The sequence below is a fragment of the Salvelinus alpinus genome, chromosome 10, assembly GCF_045679555.1.
Source record: "Salvelinus alpinus chromosome 10, SLU_Salpinus.1, whole genome shotgun sequence".
NCBI lineage: Eukaryota > Metazoa > Chordata > Actinopteri > Salmoniformes > Salmonidae > Salvelinus > Salvelinus alpinus.
Window position 1 is genome coordinate 20959818 of NC_092095.1, and position 20947 is coordinate 20980764.

Consider the following 20947-nt stretch of genomic DNA (forward strand, 5'->3'; position numbering starts at 1 on the left):
TGTATAAATGTTCAAATAATGTAGGAGAATATAACACAATAGATATGTTAGGAAAAAAATCCAAAGAAAATGGATGCATTTATGGATGCAACTCCCTGGATGCAATTCATATGGCTTCCACAGGGTGTCAGCAGCCTATGTTCAAGGTTTCAGGCTTGTAACTTCAAAAACGAATAAGAAAGATCAGTTTAGGTACAGTGACACAGTCTTGGAAATTCGTGTTTACGCGCCATGAAGACAGGACGCATCTGCTAAAATCGGCTTCCTATTGAACATACTTCTTTCCGTAAGAAATATTATAGTTTGATTACATTTTAGGGTATCTAAAGAGTGAATAGAAATTTATTTTGACTTGTTGAAACAAAGTTTAGGGGTAGATTTTCGGATTCCTTTCTCTACATGTTGAACGAGTGGATTACTCAAATCGACGGCGCCAACTAAACAGACTTTTTGGGATATAAAGAAGGATTTTATCTAACAAAACGACACTACATGTTATGGCTGGGACCCTTTGGATGACAAATCAGAGGAAGATTTTCAAAAAGTAAGTGAATATTTAATCGTTATTTGTGAATGTATGAAACCTGTGCCGGTGGAAAAATATTTCGATGTGGGGCGCCGTCCTCAAACAATCGCATGGCAGGTTTTCGCTGTAATAGCTACAGTAAATCTGTAAAAAAGTAAATCGGACAATGCAGTTACATTAACAAGAATTTAAGGTTTCAGCCAATATAAGACACTTATATGTACCTAAATGTTTAATATCCATAATTGTTACGATTATTTATTTGAATTGCGCGCCCTCCAGTTTCACCAGAAGTTGTCCCGCTAGCGTTAACGTTGTTTCCACATAATTTCAACCCCAAAAATCGATGTGATGCATTGAATCCACGTGGAAAACTTATTGGATTTGCAAAAAGTCATCAACATAAGGGCATTTTGTCTTTTTTCACCCAACTTTTAACATAAATCCAATGAATGACATGGTGACATTTTTTGTTGATTTCATGTTGCATTCACGTTAGTTGACAACTTAACCAAATGTAAATCAAAACTAGACGTTGAACTGACGTCTGTGTCCAGTGGGCTGTTACTGTAAAATGATGCTATTGTAATGTTTGTAATGATAGTAATGTCAAAGCAAACATCCACGTGACAACCTCATAAAAAAGAAATAACATGTATTACATTTCAGTAAATGTTCTTTACACTTCCTATCAAAAGTAAACATTTCCCCTTGATAAAAAAAAGATTAACTTATCCTTTACAAAATTATAAAAAGGGTTTAAAGTCCATTTCAAGGCACTTTGTTAAAGGGATAGTTCAACCAAAAGACAAAATTACATATTGGTTTACTTACCCTGTAAGAAGTCTATGGACAAGATATGACAGCAATCCATGCTTTGGTTTTGTTTACCTGGATACTGTTTCAAATGATACATTTTCTGCATTTGTAGAAGAAATCCAATGCAAGCCAATGGTACCTATATAAGCATTTTACGTTAATGTCCAAATTATCTATAAGTAACTTCATTGAGTTACACAATACATTTTTAGATACATAAAGTGCAAAAATTATAATACAGGTACTGTTGACTTGCATTGAATTTGCATTGGAACAGTGGCCAGCTAAACAAAGTAAAGCATGGATTGCTGTCATACATTGTCCATAGTCTGCTTACAGGGCAAGGAAACCAATATGTAATTGTGTAATTTGTGTGAACTATCCCTTTATTGATACTTTAGGCATCCTTGTTGTTTGTACCATATAAACACATTTTTATGACCTTGTTCTACCACAATGAATGTAAAATGTATTTAGAAGACATCTAGAGCAGTTAGCTCAGTGGTTTAGTGGGTGGAATACGCAGGTATACATACGGCTTACATCTTTTCAGTGAGCATTGCGTATACTCACTTCTTAATCGCCATGATGTGTATCAAAGCAGTGTAGTGGAGGTATACGCCATATCAATTAACAAGGCTGATGGAACAGATCAGAATGTTTAGCTTAAAATGTTAAAAAACTATTATTTCATATTTTAGGCTCAGCAATGTGCACATGGCGGTAGGCCTATGTGGGAAAACACTGTTCTAAAATGTGCACTGCACATGCAAGCGGTTTCGAGGACAGAGATGTAAATATCCTTTAGATATTTTGAAAGAGGGGAGATCTAAAGATGCAACAATTATCATGGGTCTATGTTGGGATTTTGTCTTTAAGCTACTTTGAAACATATGAGATAAAACATCCTGGTTTCAGACAATGCAGGAGCAGGAAAAATATAGCAATGCTAATGATAGGCCTAATCGTCTTCTGGTAGATTGAAAGGCTTTCCCAAAAAACCTTCTAAATTAAGCGCTAACTAGCTACAAAGTAGCCTATGCCTACCTGGCAGAATTATATCATCATTATTTGCATCAATCTAGTGGCCATTTGTTTTGCAAACTCAATCTCATGTCCTACAGAAACACTGCTTATCAAACAACAGTGCTAGATGCCTGCAAACTACACAAAAAAATCTAAATTTCTTATATTGTTCCCTGACCTCAAAAGTGGTCTCCGGATGTGGTTTAAACATTGTTATGGAGTTATAACATTCCATTTTGTTGTTTTTCTATACAAAACCTGACGTTGGCCAGCCTCATGTATCCATTTCAATAGTAGGCATACTATTAGCCTACTTGCACAGTACAGCTTGGGTTGGCCTGACTATGAAAGACCAATATGGGATTTATCATTTTAGGTCATTCAGAGTGTATGTCACTGTTTCTCATAGAATTCACCCAGCGGGCCGTTTGGGACATATTTGGCAAAAGATAGAATATACCCACTTCTCCAGGCACGACTACACCACTGAGTTAGCTGATGGTGCTCCAGATAGTGAAGCTTTAATGGGTCAAAACTGCAAGTTCAAGAAAAAGACTCTGTGAAATGCAATATCAGTTTCTTGAAAATGGCATTGAAGTGCTTGAGTTCACCGTACACTGTAAACAGTCGAGTTGTTGATAGTACAAGGTGAAGAGTTTATGTAATATGACATCTAAATAATTTTACATTTGAAACCAGTTTGAGGGTATTTTCAAGTACCACTCTAGCCTCTAACATACAGACATACAATGGAGTGGTGACCACTCTTGGGTAAACATCAAGGCTTGCATGATAAATGTTGCATTTTCCTTTTTGGCACAATAACCCACCACCCGTAGTTATTCTCTAGCAGATGCAGAGATACTGTAAATGTCTATATATCTCAGAGATATGGATATCTCTCCCTGTCCAGCTGATACATCCCTGTCTCACACTTCTTTAGTAGGCCTGATGAGATGGTCTTCACTGCTCTCATGGTCTCAGTACAGGTGGGGTTAATCAGAGCTTCAGGTAACAGGAAGCCAAAGTAGCCTGTGTCCCGCAGTTCAAAGGCAAAGGCATAAGGGATCCCGTTCCTATAGGCCCAGTCCATGGAGCTGCCTGAGCTGACATCTGTTGGCGTCAGAACAAATAAAACAGTTTGGATTCATTGGGAGGGTTTTTCATAGGCAAACATGTGTGCGGCAGGAATTCTTATCTTTTAACTTAAATATTATGAGCTGGATGTTTTCTGAGTGTTTTGCAGTGTGTTGCTGAAGTAAGTTAACGTCGGGAAGGAGAGAGTGTGTATAACTCACACAGCGTGGTGGAGGCAGGTCCATATCTGTACCTCACTCCATAGGCAGAGTACAAGGCAGTCACTGCATTGTGTGCAGCTGACTCCTGAAGGAGGGAATACATTACATTACAATAATTTATTCAATTCCAATGTGAGTTGCAAGAACATTGATTCATTGGTTGATTGTGGTCACAGATCTGTCTCTCACCACACAGTCGAAGTTAGGGATGGTGGCGTATTTATAGGAGTAGGGGTAGAGCAACATTTGGGCGTAGGCGTGGATGGAGACGTAGGCCTTGACACGCTTCTTGTGCTTCCGCAGGAACTTGGCCACTGCCTTGACCTCCGGCTCGGACTCAGGGAAGGGTCCGCAGTACGTGTCATCACAGGGGTGAGAGGATGCACCCTCCTCTGGCAGGGAGAAACAACGACAGGGCAGGTACTGTTACTTACTATGATCATACAGTATTAAGTGCTGTATATACATACAGAGAGGTTATACTAGTTTATACTGGAACTATACCCAATACTTTATAACAGGCTTTTACTATGGTGTTAGTGTATGTTTCTGTGACCTTTTTTGAATACATTTTATGCACAGAAAATTGCTCTGAGTAAGTCTGCTAGATTACAAAATTGTTCATGGTAAATGGGAGGTATAAAACACACCGGGGACATATGTTTAGTCCACACAGCCTGTTGACATTTTGTTCTCAATTCAATATGTTTTAGACATTTCTCTTGGGGGAATTTTGACACAAAAAAACGGTCTTCTTTCACCTCTCCCTCGTTCATGTTATTTGTATATTCATAGCTACTTTGTGTCATTGATGCCTGTTTTCAATGTGGACGGATACCTCTTCAGATGGACTACGCTGGCTACATATCTCTCTGTCTCTCTCAGATTATTTTTTGCATATTCATGTATTCGAAGCAGAACTAAACCCTCCAACTACAGTACGCATGCCCAGTAATTATATAAATGAGTACTCCAAAAATAAACGTTAGAAGCACAACTTGGCATAACCTGCAGACAGACAAGAAAGAGCATGATCTAAGAGACTTGCCCATGAGCAAAAAGCAGCACCTCAAAACTCTGGGCCGAATTAATATTTGCATATGCAAATCCAACAGGGAATGAGCCATGTCTATGTATAATACAAACAGTGTAAATGAACAATTTCCTAAATTAATTAACTGTTTAAAATTAGACGGTAAATTACCCCTGGTATCATCCAACCTTGAAAGTCTATGATTGGTCTGCACAAACACATAGCGGCTTCAGTAAGCATTAACATGTGCCTATTGCCTATTCTCATAATCAGGGCCTCGTTCCAGGCTTTAGCGAAGAGCCAGAGTTCTTTTCTGGTCAGCTTTCAAAACTCAGAGCCTTATTCAAAATACAGATGGCTCTGAGGGTTAAATCACCAATACATACTGTAGTTTGGATTACTTGTCATTCCCCTCCCATTCTATGGTACAGTATAATGATACATCTCAACACCAAGCTGAGGCCTGTCATTATCATGTAGTTTTCATAGGTCTTGGCCCCCATAATGAATACGCTGTGTAGACCAAGGCCGTGTTTTACACAGCGTGTTTTAACAACTTGTTCCCACAGGTCCCCAGCCAGTACGCATCTACATACGCCTGGCAATTAGTTATACACAGAGCAAAGAAGGGTTTGTTACCCAGGAAAATGTGAAAGTGGCACAAGGTAAAGGACAAGGCAGTGGATCTTGTACTCTATTCTAGCCTGCCTTTACAGTAACTGGATAATCTAATGTAGCAGGTTTGATTTAAGGGCCTAGAGTTTTCCTGTTTCTGTCTCGTGGTCAGGAAAAACTCAGGCCTATAGCCATATCTGCTGCTGTCACACCCTGATCTGTTTCACCTGTCCTTGTGATTGTCTCCACCCCCTCCAGGTGTCGCTTATTTTCCCTGGTGTATTTATCCCTGTGTTTCCTGTCTCTCTGTGCCAGTTCGTCTTGTATGTTAGTCAAGTCAACCAGCGTGTTTTCCCGTACTCCTGCTTCTATTCTCTTTTTGCTAGTTCTCCCGGTTTTGACCCTTGCCTGTTTTTCTGGACTCCGTACCCGCCTGCCTGACCATTCTGCCTGCCCTGACCTCGAGCCTGCCTGACCATTCTGCCTGCCCTGACCTCGAGCCTGCCTGACCATTCTGCCTGCCCTGACCTCGAGCCTGCCTGACCATTCTGCCTGCCCTGACCTCGAGCCTGCCTGACCATTCTGCCTGCCCTGACCTCGAGCCTGCCTGCCACTCTGTACCTCCTGGTTTTGACCTTTTGCCTGTCCACGACCACTCTCTTGCCTACCCTTTTGGATTGAATAATACATATCAAAGATTCAAACCATTTGCCTCCCGTGTCTGGATCTGGGTCTCGCCTTGTGTCGTTATAGTTGCATTATAGTCTCACGTGTGAGAATATCTTAAACACCAACCACCCACTGGGTACAGATATCAATTCAACTTCAATTTTTGATTTGCATTTGGTTGAGAAAAAACTACAAAATTCCCTTACGTTGGGGACTTTCTGATTACTTTTAGAAATTCCAAACAGTTTTCCACGTTGTTTCAATGTTATCAGATTATATTTTTTTTGTTGAAATGACGTGGAAACAACGTTGATGCAACCAGTTTTTTTCCCAGTGGGCGGTGTCTCATACAGACCTTGGAGATTATCAGTATCACATGCTCTGTCTATCTCCCCCTCTCTTCCCCCAGCTCTTTTCTTGCTTTAATTATCTATCCTTTCTTATTTAAGATTCCAATTATCACACATAAAACCAGCCTCCCTCCCTGAGTGATGAATAGCAGACACCCCCCAGAAGACCCTACACCCCTCTCAGCACCCCAAAAACCATATCAAACAGGCAGGGTGCCGTCACCACACAAATATTTAATCCACAGCTTACACTAATTAAGCAGACAGAGCACCAGGAGACACATCTCCCAACAGCAGGGGAAGGAAATCAGGGGAAAGGGAGGACAAACACACACACACACACACACACACACACACACACACACACACACACACACACACACACACACACACACACACACACACACACACTCCAAGGATATATTGAAAACTCACCACACCACTTGACTTTCCAGTTCCTGTTGGCGTCAACACCTCTGCAGTGATACTTGCCATTTTTGGACCGGGTTTTCCTCCAGAAACGATCCTGGGGGGAAAATAATGAACACGGTCACTGACTCAAAGTAGCTATGAATATACTAATAACATGTCACCTTAAATACACATGTTGGGTCAAATGTTAGCTAGGTGAGAGAAAGAGAGAGAGCAAGCGAGACAGACAAAGACAGAGAGGGCGCGAGGGAAAGAGAGAGGGAGAGGGAGAGAGCGAGAGAGGGGGAGAGGGAAAGAGAGAGAGTTGTAGCTACCGTAGTCCAGCTGAAGATGTATCCATCCACGTTGAAGACAGGCATGATGTAGAAGTTGAGTTGGTTCATCAGTCGTCTCATCACAGAGTCATACTGGTAGGAATGCAGAGCCTACAACAACAACAGGCTAATATGAACATGACAGGTAAGTTCACAATGAACCATAGGCTATATCTCTTCTTGCAACTGTTTTATTTCACCAGTTAGAATACTTTCCAGTTGGTGAATAATAAAGCATGATTAATACTCTTAAGGAGTCTGTAAGTCTGAGGGTGGCAGAGGATCCACCAGTGATATCACACACCTGTGACTGAGCAGTACCACTGCTATAGAGGGGTACTAGAAAACCCTTATCATCATCCTCATCATCGTTCTACAGCTGCACCATCGAGAGCATCCTGACCAGTTGCATCACCGCCTGGTATGGCAACTGCTCGGCATCCGACCGTAAGGCGCTACAGAAGGTAGTGCATACGGCACAGTACATCACTGGGGCCAAGCTTCCTGCCATCCAGGACCTACAGTATGTACATGTACTAGGCTGTGTCAGAGGAAGGCCCAAAAAATTGTCAAAGACTCCAGTCAACCAAGTCATTGACTGTTCTCTCTGCTAAAGCACGGCAAGCGATACCTGAGTGCCAAGTCCAGGTCCAAAAGACTCCGTAATAGCTTCTACCCCCAAGCCATAAGACTCCTGAACAATTCATGAAATGGACTATTTACATTGACCCCCTCCTCCCTTTGTTTTTACACTGCTGCTACTCGCTGTTTGTTATCTATGCATAGGCACATTACCCCTTCCTATATGTACAAATTACCTCGACTAACCGGTAGCCTCTGTGTATAGCCTCATTATTGTTATTTAATCCTATTGTTTAAAAAATATATATAATTTAACCAGGTAATTTGACTGAGAACACATTCTCATTTACAGCAACAACCTGGGGAATAGTTACAGGGGAGACGAGGGGGGATGAATGAGCCAATTGTAAGCTGGGGATGATTAGGTGATCATGATGGTATGAGGGACAGCTTGGGAATTTAGCCAGGACACCAGGGTTAACACCCCTACTCTTACAATAAGTGCCATGGGATCTTTACTGACCACAGAGAGTCAGGACACCTGTTTAACGTCCTATCCGAAAGACAGCACCCTACACAGGGCAATGTCCCAAATCACTGCCCTGGGGCATTGGGATATTTTTTTTTAGACCAGAGGAAAAGGTGCCTCCTACTGGTCCTCCAACATCACTTCCAGCAGCATCTGGTCTCCCATCCAGGACCAATCCTGTTTAGCTTCAGAAGCAAGCCAGCAGTGGGATGCAGGGTGGTATGCTGCTGCATTGTGTTACTTTTATTAATTTTTTTACTTTAGTCTATTTAGCAAATATTTTCTTCACTCTATTTCGTTGGTTAAGGGCTTGTAAGTAAGCATTTCACGGCAAGGTCTACACCTGTTGTATTTGGCGCATGTGACAAATACAATTGGATTTGATTTGATCAGGAGTGTGTTAATGCCTCTTCCCCAGGCAGGTTCCAGTGGAGGATTGTAGAAAGCAGATTGTTGGTGGGGCAATACCTGCCCAGTAATCGGTTAATCTGACTTTGTAGAGACTTTGTAGAGAGATGGAGCTCTGCCCCCCACTGGTCAAAATTAGACATTACTATTATTGACCTAAACAGCACAGTGATCTGCTCCATTATAAAAGTCTGTTCTTGTACAAACTCTTGAAGTTTCTCAATACTGTCCTAGTACACACTCATCTGGAGTTGCATAAACCCCCCTGCTAGACATGCACACGGCTTGCTATGTTCTAACAATGTTATAGTAAAGCTCTGACATTTCAGGGGGGTTTGGGTTGATTTGCGGGGACTTAAATGTGTGTGACGCATTACTCTCCCTGCTCTCTGTCAAAATGGTTGTAATGGTTCCAAAATGAGAGAGGGTCCAGAGCAAAAGTAGAGAGATGTGTGTATGTGTGCCAGCAGCATGCCACCTTGCATCCAAATGCTGGCTTGCCTCTGAAGCTAAGCAGGGTGGGTCCTGGATGGGAGACCGGAGGGTCAGTAGGGGGCACTCTTCTCTCTAGTGTAAGGAGAACTCAGGGCAGTGAAGGGGACATTGCCCTGTGTAAGGTGCCTTCTTTCGGATGGGACGTTAAACGGGTGTCCTGTCTCTCTGTGGACATTAAAAATCCCATGGCACTTATTGTAAGAGTAGGGGTGTTAACCCTGGTGTCCTGGCTAAATTACCAACATATCCCCCTAATTGGCATATTTCACTCCTTACCTCTCCAGCTGATGTGTGGTGAGTGTTCTGGCACAGCAATGGTTTCTGTGCATCACCCAAGTGGATGCTACTTAGGAGTTAGGTTTAAGGTTAGAATTAGGGTTGGGGTTAAGGCTTAGGGGAAATAAGATTTTGAATGGGGATCAATTGTTTGTCCACAAAAAGTCCACACAAATACAGTAAGACATAGCTGTGTGTGTTTATGATAGTTCCAGTAATTATCTGAACTGCAGAGGCTATTGATAAATCATGCTGGTGGTGCTTCGATGCGACTAAACGTCTGCATTTGAGAGCAAAACGTTACACAATGTTTCACATTGTTCTAATTTTGAACAGACAAGCCCTCTGAACTGTCTGCAACATTGTGCAGCAACATTTGACAGATGTTCACTATATTGACAAGGGAGTGTGACTGATGGTTGGCACTGTAGCTGATGCAATTAGTAGTGATTCAGCACCATAGACAGACAGCAGCAGAGACAGACAGCAGCAGAGACAGACAGCACCAGAGACAGGCAACACCAGAGACAGGCAGCACCAGAGACAGGCAGCACCAGAGACCAACAGAACCAGAGACAGACAGCACCAGAGACAGGCAGCAGCAGCAGAGACAGGCAGCACCAGAGACAGGCAGCACCAGAGACAGGCAGCACCAGAGACAGACAGCACCAGAGACAGGCAGCAGCAGCAGAGACAGACAGCACCAGAGACAGACAGCACCAGAGACAGGCAGCACCAGAGACCAACAGAACCAGAGACAGACAGCACCAGAGACAGACAGCACCAGAGACAGACAGCACCAGAGACAGGCAGCACCAGAGACAGGCAGCACCAGAGACAGACAGCACCAGAGACAGGCAGCAGCAGAGACAGACAGCACCAGAGACAGACAGCACCAGAGACAGGCAGCACCAGAGACCAACAGAACCAGTGACAGACAGCACCAGAAACAGACAGCACCAGAAACAGACAGCAGCAGAGAGGCAGCACCAGAGACCGACAGCAGCAGAGACCGACAACAGCAGAGACAGGTAGCACCAGAGACAGGTAGCACCAGAGACAGGTAGCACCAGAGACAGGCAGCACCAGAGACAGGCAGCACCAGAGACAAGCAGCACCAGAGAGGCAGCACCAGAGACAGACAGCAGCAGAGACAGGCAGCACCAGAGACAGGCAGCACCAGAGACAGGCAGCACCAGAGGCAGGCAGCAGCAGAGACCGACAGCACCAGAGACAGGCAGCACCAGAGACCGACAGCACCAGAGACAGGCAGCACCCGAGACAGACAGCACCCGAGACAGACAGCACCCGAAACAGACAGCACCCGAGACAGGCAGCACCAGAGACAGGCAGCACCAGAGACAGGCAGTACCAGAGACCGACAGCACAAGAAACAGGCAGCAGAGACAGACAGCACCAGAGACAGACAGCACCAGAAACATACAGCAGCAGAGAGGCAGCACCAGAGACCGACAGCACCAGAGACAGACAGCACCAGAGACAGGCAGCACCAGAGCCAGGCAGCACCAGAGACAGGCAGCACCAGAGAGGAAGCACCAGAGAGGAAGGACCAGAGACGGGCAGCACCAGAGAGGCAGCACCAGAGAGGCAGCACCAGAGACAGGCAGCACCAGAGACAGGCAGCACCAGAGAGGCAGCACCAGAGAGGCAGCACCAGAGACAGGCAGCACCAGAGACGGGCAGCAGCAGAAAGGCAGCACCAGAGAGGCAGCACCAGAGACAGGCAGCACCAGAGACAGGCAGCACCAGAGACAGGCAGCACCAGAGACAGGCAGCACCAGAGACTGACAGCACCAGAGACAGGCAGCAGCAGAGACAGGCAGCACCAGAGAGGCAGCACCAGAGAGGCAGCACCAGAGACGGGCAGCACCAGAGACGGGCAGCACCAGAGAGGCAGCACCAGAGACAGACAGCACCAGAGACAGGCAGCACCAGAGACAGGCAGCACCAGAGAGGAAGCACCAGAGAGGAAGGACCAGAGACAGACAGCACCAGAGAGGCAGCACCAGAGAGGCAGCACCAGAGACAGGCAGCACCAGAGACAGGCAGCACCAGAGAGGCAGCACCAGAGAGGCAGCACCAGAGACAGGCAGCACCAGAGACGGGCAGCACCAGAGAGGCAGCACCAGAGAGGCAGCACCAGAGACAGGCAGCACCAGAGACAGGCAGCACCAGAGACAGGCAGCACCAGAGACAGGCAGCACCAGAGACTGACAGCACCAGAGACAGGCAGCAGCAGAGACAGGCAGCACCAGAGAGGCAGCACCAGAGACGGGCAGCACCAGAGAGGCAGCACCAGAGACAGGCAGCACCAGAGACAGGCAGCACCAGAGACAGACAGCACCAGAGACAGGCAGCACCAGAAACCGACAGCACCAGAGACAGACAGCACCAGAGACAGGCAGCACCAGAGACCGACAGCACCAGAGACCGACAGCACCAGAGACTGACAGCAGCAGAGACAGGCAGCACCAGAGACAGACAGCACCAGAGACAGGCAGCACCAGAGACAGGCAGCACCAGAGACAGGCAGCACCAGAGACAGGCAGCACCAGAGACAGGCAGCAGTAGCAGAGACAGACAGCACCAGAGACAGACAGCACCAGAGACCGGCAGCAGCAGAGACAGGCAGCACCAGAGACAGGCAGCACCAGAGACCGACAGCAGCAGGCTGCAGCTTCCCCAGCTATTATTAATATAATAATAATAATATATGACAATTAGCAGACGATTTTATCCAAAGTGACTTACAGTCATCCGTGAATACATTTTTACGTATGGGTGGTCCCGGGAATCGAACCCACTATCCTGGCATTGCAAACTTCATGCTTTACCAACTGGAGGCGTTCAACAACCAAAGTGTTGCTTAGGTTATTTTAGGTTGTGAAACAGCTCACATGTGGACTTATTTGACTGCAGTGCAACACATGATTAAAGGTTAACACTGTGATTTACAGTAAGAAAGTGAGAGGTGCACAACTCCAGGCCTCTAGGACCACAGTCCTGCTGGTTTCTCCTCTTGGCACTTTACTAATCAATGCATGTTGATGTTGGGCTGGAGAGTCCACACACACCTGGCGAAATCAGCCTCTTATAAGAATGCAAGGTAGAAAAACAGCAGAAGGAAGGCCAAAGGAACGTACCTCTTTGACAAACCACTGGCAGAAGGCTGGTCCAATCCACTCCCTTGCATGGACCCCACAGTCTATCCACACTGCCTTCTTATAGGACCGTGTTCTCTTTCCTAGCTGACAGGACAGGACACCAGTCAGTTAACCAACATTGTGTGTGTGTGTGTGTGTGTGTGTGTGTGTGTGTGTGTGTGTGTGTGTGTGTGTGTGTGTGTGTGTGTGTGTGTGTGTGTGTGTGTGTGTGTGTGTGTGTGTGTGTGTGTGTGTGTGTGTGTGTGGGTCCTACAGTACCTGAAGCACGTAAAGGGGCCTGTCTTCATATGACCTCCCAATAGAGAACATGTCCACCAGGTGAGGATGGGTCCTGTTGATCTCAAACATCCAACTCTGGATCTGGGGAGAGAAACACAAAAAACAAAGAATTGAATGATGTGGTCATTCAGCCATTAGAATGAAGATAACAAGGCACCAGGCCATCCTATCAGCTCTATAACACTAGACCTACACATCACACTTTAACTCTGTGAAACAACTCATTTCATGCTAGGCAGCACGGCAATGAATCTTAGTTGTAGCTGATTCCATGGGGGAATTAGCCCGCACGCACACGCACACGCGCACACACACACACACACACACACACACACACACACACACACACACACACACACACACACACACACACACACACACACACACACACACACACACACACACACACACACACACACACACACACACACACACACACACACATACACTTATCCTGGAGTAGATCTGGCTTCACGCAGTGTGTGTGTGTGCTAATACAAAAGTTCAATTCCTTCCATGTGTCTTCACACCCACTCAATAACCCCCTCTAACACACTATACAGACGCTTAATCTAACAGTCCTGGATGACGGAGGTGATGGAGATGTATTTCCAACTCTCTGGAATGGTATGTACATTATAGCCCTGCTACACAGAGATTGTACAGATGGTGAATGTAAATGGATGTTTCCTGTGTTTGTGTGTGTGTCTCTTAGCCCTGTGTGTCTCCTGTGTGTGAGGATAGGTTTAAAGCTGTGTAATGATAATGATAGGTTGCTGTAGTCTTGCTGACAGGCTCCCTGGTTCCCCCTATCTCACATTGGAATGCATGCAGACTGTGGCACTGGGGCGTACAGATTCAAGATTCAGGGGGCCAGAGGCAAATGCACACATCTCAAAGACTCCTAGTTGCACTGTACTGAACTGAAAAGTGTGTGTGTGTGTGACTGTGTTAGTGTGTTATCGTGTGAGCAATGGAGTAAATGAGAGTGTGTGTGTGTGTCCCACCTACCTCATCCAGAGAGTGGTACACCTCATAGTCATATTGGGATTCAGACCTCCTCTTGCGGGAAGAGCGATATCCAGTCTGCTTTTCAATTTCCTTCTGAAGGTTAGATATGAACACCCTGTAGAGAGAGAGTGAGAGATAGAGAGAGATAGGGAGAGAGAGAGAGAGAGAGGAGAGAGAGAGAGAGAGAGAGAGAGAGAGAGGCAGAGAGAGAGAGAGAGAGAGAGAGAGAGAGAGAGAGAGAGAGAGAGAGAGAGAGGCAGAGAGAGAGAGAGAGAGAGAGAGAGAGAGAGGCAGAGAGAGAGAGAGAGAGAGAGAGAGAGAGAGAGAGAGAGAGAGAGAGAGGCAGAGAGAGAGAGAGAGAGAGAGAGAGAGAGAGAGAGAGAGAGAGAGAGAGAGAGAGAGAGAGAGAGAGAGAGAGAGAGAGAGAGAGAGAGAGAGAGAGGCAGAGAGAGAGAGAGAGAGGCAGAGAGGCAGAGAGGCAGAGAGAGAGAGAGAGAGGCAGAGAGGCAGAGAGGCAGAGAGAGACTAGTGTGAGTCTGATGGGTACATTGTTTTATGGGAAACATCATTTTTCCTGAAAAGTCCTTTCTTTCTTGTCTTGGTATTTCTATGAGCTAAAATACAGAGAAACGATTGAAACAAAAATAAAAATACCTTGGTGTTTCAGCTTTGGATAACTGCAAGTACAAGAAGCTTTGGGGGTGTGATTTTAGTATAGATGAGTTTCCTTTTATCATCAGTTTGCTTATTCAAATGAGAGAAAAATGCAGAGAGAGCAGAGACTTTGGCCTTGTGTGGAGAGACAGCTTGTAGACAGTGCTATTGTGTGTGAGCGTAAGAGCTCAGCAACCCTCTGGAAGTAAATGAACCACTGCTGTCCATGAAGAGAAAATGTGTTCTATTTGATGAGTCACATTCTTCTGTCACTTATTTGGTAAACTATTCTCATAGCACCAGAGAAGGTTACATCTGTCTTTGCCATTTTTTCAGAGAACTTTCTTTCTCTTCAAAAATGAGTACGTTTTGAAGATTATTGTCATACACTAGCTTAGCTCACATTAATGAGAAAACTGTGGACAGAAATTGAAGTGGTTGAAAGCGGGACATTTTAGGAATCACTACACACAATTGTATTTCCCCAGCTACGATTTGATATTTTATTCCCCTCTCATATGAACCCATCACCCATAGCTTTTCTCCTCTAAAACAGACTGTTTCTCAGACTGCAAATATGGAAACCCATCAACTCACCAGCCTCCCCGGCCCAGACAATATAAAATAATATAGTGGTAGAGCAGTAGAAAAAAGTAGAAAATCTTCCCTGAGGATAGGGATGAAAATGATAAACTCTATAATTTGAATGTTGATTGTGATGATTGATGGGAAGAAAATATGAAATGGGGAGCGGTGAGTCGGGGGGGTAGAGTCTCTAAGCCCTTACTTAAAATCTATGTGTTCCTTCTGGAGGCATGCACGAAGCCCTCGCGTGTTGTTCCGTCTCACATGCACGTCCACGGTGGCGTTGTATCGGATCAGAGAGGCACTGTTGGGCTGCCACAGGTCCACCTGTGAGACAGAGAGAGAGTTAGTTATAGTGGAAGGAACATGGACACATGCCTATAAACACAGACATGGCAAGACACTCACCACCCAAACAACCTTGCTTCCCTTGATGAACCCACAGTTCTGAACAGAACTATATTGGCCCATCCCCTGAACAAATGACTTTAGCTTCCTCCTGCTAATAAACCCAGGGCTTCTGGGAAGATGGACAATAGCACAGCTTTAACATTCAAGGCTGTTCTCCACAACACACTGTGACCTGGAGTCTAGATCAATCTCATGGCTTAAGGCTTGATTGGTCTGTCCAGCAGGTCAATATTGCTCTCCAAGTAAATTTTGAGGGAATGTTGATGACTACACACACAGACACACACACACACACACACACATGAACATGCGCACGCACGCACACACACATGCGCACACCCACCCACACACACACACACCACAAGTCCCTATTACAGTTTTTTACAATCACTTTGGCACTAATTTCAGAACCTTGATGTCATTTATCAAAACTCTAGACACAAAACTCACAACCGATGGTCAAAATGCACATTTTTCTAAACTCGAACACTTTTTCCAATTGCTTTGAAACAATACACATAAAGCTAAGATAATTTGTTCATTGAACTAAAATCACCTGTTCAAAATGGCACAACTTAACATCAAAGAATTACCATTTCAAAATGCAATTCACACATTACATCTGAGATGACTGTCTATCCACTTCATTTCAATGATCTGATAGAACTGCGCAAAATGATGAGCAACCGTTGCATTACTCTTACAGTTTTTGTCAATTGCTAACATGCATTGGTCAAAACTGAAGTCACACTGTCAAAACTCTTCACACAGTCAGCGAAACAGAAGTGTATGTGGACCAAACTGTGAATAATTTTTCAGTGCTTTCACACAAAATGCTTTCAATGACCACATTCTCCGAAATCCATGAACTCTTTTCTCATTCATACTCCACCACCTGCAAAACTATATACAGTTGAAGTCGGAAGTTTACATACACCTTAGCCAAATACATTTAAATTCAGTTTTTAACAATTCCTAAAATTTTATCTTAGTAAAAATTCCCTGTCTTAGGTCAGTTAGGATCACCACGTTATTTTAAGAATGTGAAATGTCAGAATAATAGTAGAGAGAATGATTTATTTCAGCTTTTATTTCTTTCATCACATTCCCAGTGGGTCAGAAGTTTACATACACTCAATTAGTATTTGGTAGCATTGCATTTAAATTGTTTAACTTGGGTCAAACTTTTCAGGTAGCCTTCCACAAGCATCCCACAATAAGTTGGGAGAATTTTGGCCCATTCCTCCTGATAGAGCTGGTGTAACTGAGTCAGGTTTGTAGGCCTCCTCTCACACATGCTTTTTCAGTTCTGCCCACAAATGTTCTATAGGATTGAGGTCAGGACTTTGTGATGGCCACTCCAATACCTTGACTTTGTTGTCCTTAAGCCATTTTGCTACAACTTTGGAAGTATCCTTGGGGTCATTGTCCATTTGGAAGACCCATTTCCGACCATGCTTTAACTTCTTGACTGATGTCTTGAGATGTTGCTTCAATATATCCACATAATTTTCCTTTCTCATGATGCCATCTATTTTGTGAAGTGCACCAATCCTTCCTGCAGCAAAGCACCCCCACAACATGATGCTGCCACTCCCGTGCTTCACGGTTGGGATGGTGTTCTTCGGCTTGTAAGCCTCCCCCTTTTTCCTCCAAACATAACGATGATAATTATGGCCAAACAGTTCTATTTTTGTTTCATCAGATCAGAGGACAATTTTCCAAAAAGTACGATCTTTGTCCCCGTGTGCATTTGCAAACCGTACTCTGGCTTTTTTATGGCGGTTTTGGAACAGTTGCGTCTTCCTTGCTGAGCAGCCTTTCAGGTTACATCGATATAGGACTCATTTTACCGTGGATACAGATACTTTTTAACCTGTTTCCTCCAACATCTTCACAAGGTCCTTTGCTGTTGTTCTGCGATTGATTTGCACTTTTCGCACCAAAGTATGTTCATCTCTAGGAGACAGAACGCGTATCCTTCCTGAGCGGTATGACGGCTGTGTGGTCCCATGATGTTTATACTTGCGTACTATTGTTTGTACAGATGAACGTGGTACCTTCAGGCATTTGGAAATTGCTCCCAAGGATGAACCAGACATGTGGAGGTCTACAATTATTTTGCTGAGGTCTTGGCTGATTTCTTTGGATTTTCCCATGATGTCAAACAAAGAGGCACTGAGTTTGAAGGTAGGCCTTGAAATACATCCACAGGTACCTCCAATTGACTACAATGATATCAGTTAGCCTATGAGTAGCTTCTAAAGCCATGACATCATTTTCTGGAATTTTCCAAGCTGTTTAAAGGCAGAGTCAACTTAGTGTATGTAAACTTCTGACCCACTGGAATTGTGATACAGTGAATTGTAAGTGAAATAATCTGTCTGTAAACAATTGTTGGAAAAATGACTTGCGTCATGCACAAAGTAGATGTCCTAACCGACTTGCCAAAACTATATTTTGTTAACAAGAAATTTGAGGAGTGGTTGACTCCAACCTAAGTGTATGTAAACTTCCGACTTCAACTGTATACTCAGCAAAAAAGAAATGTCCTCTCACTGTCAACTGTGTTTATTTTCAGCAAACTTAAAATGTGTAAATATTTGTATGAACATAACAAGATCCAACAACCAAGACATAAACTGAACAAGTTCCACAGACATGTGACTAACATAAATGGAATAATGTGTCCCTGAACAAAGGGGATAACAGTCAGTATCTGGTGTGGCCACCAGCTGCATTAAGTACTGCAGTGCATCTCCTCCTCATGGACTGCACCAGATTTGCCAGTTATTGCTGTGAGATGTTACCCCACTCTTCCACCAAGGCACCTGCAAGTTCCCAGACATTTCTGGGGGGAATGGCCCTAGCCCTCACCCTCCGATCCAACAGGTCCCAGACGTGCTCAATGGGATTGAGATCCGGGCTCTTCGCTGGCCATGGCAGAACACTGACATTCCTGTCTTGCAGGAAATCACACACAGAACGAGCAGTATGGCTGGGGGCATTGTCATGCTGGAGGGTCATGTCAGGATGAGCCTGCAGAAAGGGTACCACAAGAGGGAGAAGGATGTCTTCCCTGTAACGCACAGTGTTGAGATTGCCTGCAATGACAACAAGCTCAATCCGATGATGCTGTGACACACCGCCCCAGACCATGATGGACCCTCCACCTCCAAATTGATCCCACTCCAGAGTACAGGCTTCGGTGTAACGCTCATTCCTTCGACGATAAACACAAATCCGACCATCACCCCTGGTCAGACAAAAGCGTGACTCGTCAGTGAAGAGCACTTTTTGCCAGTCCTGTCTGGTCCAGCGATGGGGGGTTTGTGCCCATAGGCGACATTGTTGCCGGTGATGTCTGGTGAGGACCTGCCTTACAACAGGCCTACAAGCCCTCAGTCCAGCCTCTCTCAGCCTATTGCGGACAGTCTGAGCACTGATGGAGGGATTGTGCGTTCCTGGTGTAACTCGGGTAGTTGTTGTTGCTATCCTGCACCTGTCCCGCAAGTGTGATATTCGGATGTACCGATCCTGTGCAGGTGTTGAAAAATGTAGTCTGCCACTGCGAGGATGATCAGCTGTCCGTCCTGTCTCCCTGTAGCGCTGTCTTAGGCGTCTCACAGTACGGACATTGCAATTTATTGCCCTGGCCACACCTGCAGTCCTCATGCCTCCTTGCAGCATGACTAAGGCACGTTCACGCAGATGAGCAGGGACCCTGGGCATCTTTCTTTTGGTGTTTTTCAGAGTCAGTGGAAAGGCCTCTTTAGTGTCCTAAGTTTTCATAACTGTGACCATAATTGCCTACCGTCTGTAAGCTGTTAGTGTCTTAACAACCATTCCACAGGTGCATGTTCATTAATTGTTTATGGTTCATTGAACAAGCAAGGGAAACAGTGTTTAAACCCTTCACCCATGAAGATCTGTGAAGTTATTTGGATTTTTACGAGTTATCTTTGAAAGACAGGGTCCTGAAAAGAGGACGTTTCTTTTTTTGCTGAGTTTATTTGCAGCACATGTTTTAAAATGCTAACACACTGTTTCCAAACTGTTAAAAACACATTCAAAACAGAACGATGGCAAATGTTGTGCATTTCTCATCTGAGCAAAATATTTAATAATTCCAAAAACAGCTGAATTTCAGCTGAAAGCCTACCCAAGTGTCCTGTTTTTAGTCTTGTTACCAACCTGACAAAAGAGGACGGCTTCGGGAATGATTTAGTTTGGAAACATGGATCAAGGAAGATAGGTTGGTGGGGAAAGAAGAGTGGCAGGGAGAATGTGTGGAGGACAAAGGAGAGGAAGACCAAGAGCGGTGGTCTCTGACAAGATTAGGGCCACAATTATTCACCATGTTGTAAACCATGGTCTCTCTTAAGGGTGCAACCAAATCTGCAGCGTTCAACAGTTGCATCAATAGTATGAATTTTCCGGCAAAACAACAGGTGAGATGTGCATCCTTCAATAATAATTGAACTACATATTACAGTACAATACAGTATGTTCACATTTTTACATGTACTGACATTTTGAAATATATTGATTGTTTTGTGTTTTTCAGTTGAATCCAAAGGTTGCCTCCCACGGGAGGGAGAGGCAGAATATGATCAGATGCTGTTACGTGTGCTCCCTCTCCGGCCTCTAGGTCACCAGGCTGCTCATTAGGGCGCACAGCTGTCACCAGCGGTACGTGCATAATGACACTCACCTGGACTCCATCACCTCCTTGATTACCTGCCCTTTATATGTCACTCCCTTTGGTTACTTCCCCAGTCGACATTGTTGCTGTTTCATGTCGGTGCGCTGTTTGTGTTTCTTGGTTTGTTCATTTATTAAATGTATTCACTCCCTGAATCTGCTTCTCGACTCAGCGTACATCGTTACAGATGCGCAGGAAATTGCCATTGTTGACATGGTAATTAGCAACAATGCAATAAAACTGCGGGAAATTCAGGACAGAGTGATGGCAGACAATATCACTTTTGGGAATGTGAATACAGTCAGCACAATGACAATTGCCAGAGTCCTAGAGAATCATAAAATACGGATGAAGTAGTTGTACCCTTTGAGAGAAACGATGAACGTGTGAAAGAACACCGGTATCAATATGTCCAGGTAAGATGTCTGTCCAATAACCAAACAGGGCACATACACAGCTATGCATAATGTAAAGTGCTGTGGATTTACTGTATTTTAGAGTAATGGAGACAAAAGCCAGGCAAACTGCACATGCATTCACCTTTGTGGATGAAGCTGGATTCAACCTGGTAAAAACACACCGCAGGGCAAGAAATGTGATTGGACAGAGAGTAACCGTGGATGTCCCAGGCCAGAGAGGAGCTAACATCACGTGTCCAGCACTGTCCAATGATGGTTTGCTGTTACACAAACCACTCATTGGCCCCTACAATACAGAAGCTCTTTTCTGGATGACCTGTGTAATC

General features: G+C 44.7%; 1 protein-coding gene across 1 annotated transcript in view; it reads right to left on the bottom strand.

Annotated features, from left to right (window-relative positions):
* Positions 1-1164: 1164 nt before the first annotated feature.
* LOC139531713 (carboxypeptidase A6-like) overlaps positions 1165-20947 on the bottom strand; it is a 52156-nt gene continuing 32373 nt past the window's right edge. Inside the window, exons 3-11 of the mRNA XM_071328420.1 lie at positions 15289-15413; positions 13848-13962; positions 12816-12917; positions 12537-12641; positions 7083-7193; positions 6772-6862; positions 3859-4061; positions 3670-3754; positions 1165-3484 (exon numbers count right to left, since the gene is read on the bottom strand). Of these exons, the coding sequence (XP_071184521.1) occupies positions 3255-3484; positions 3670-3754; positions 3859-4061; positions 6772-6862; positions 7083-7193; positions 12537-12641; positions 12816-12917; positions 13848-13962; positions 15289-15413 (1167 nt within the window). The 3' untranslated portion in view covers positions 1165-3254. The remainder of the gene's footprint in view (positions 3485-3669; positions 3755-3858; positions 4062-6771; positions 6863-7082; positions 7194-12536; positions 12642-12815; positions 12918-13847; positions 13963-15288; positions 15414-20947) is intronic.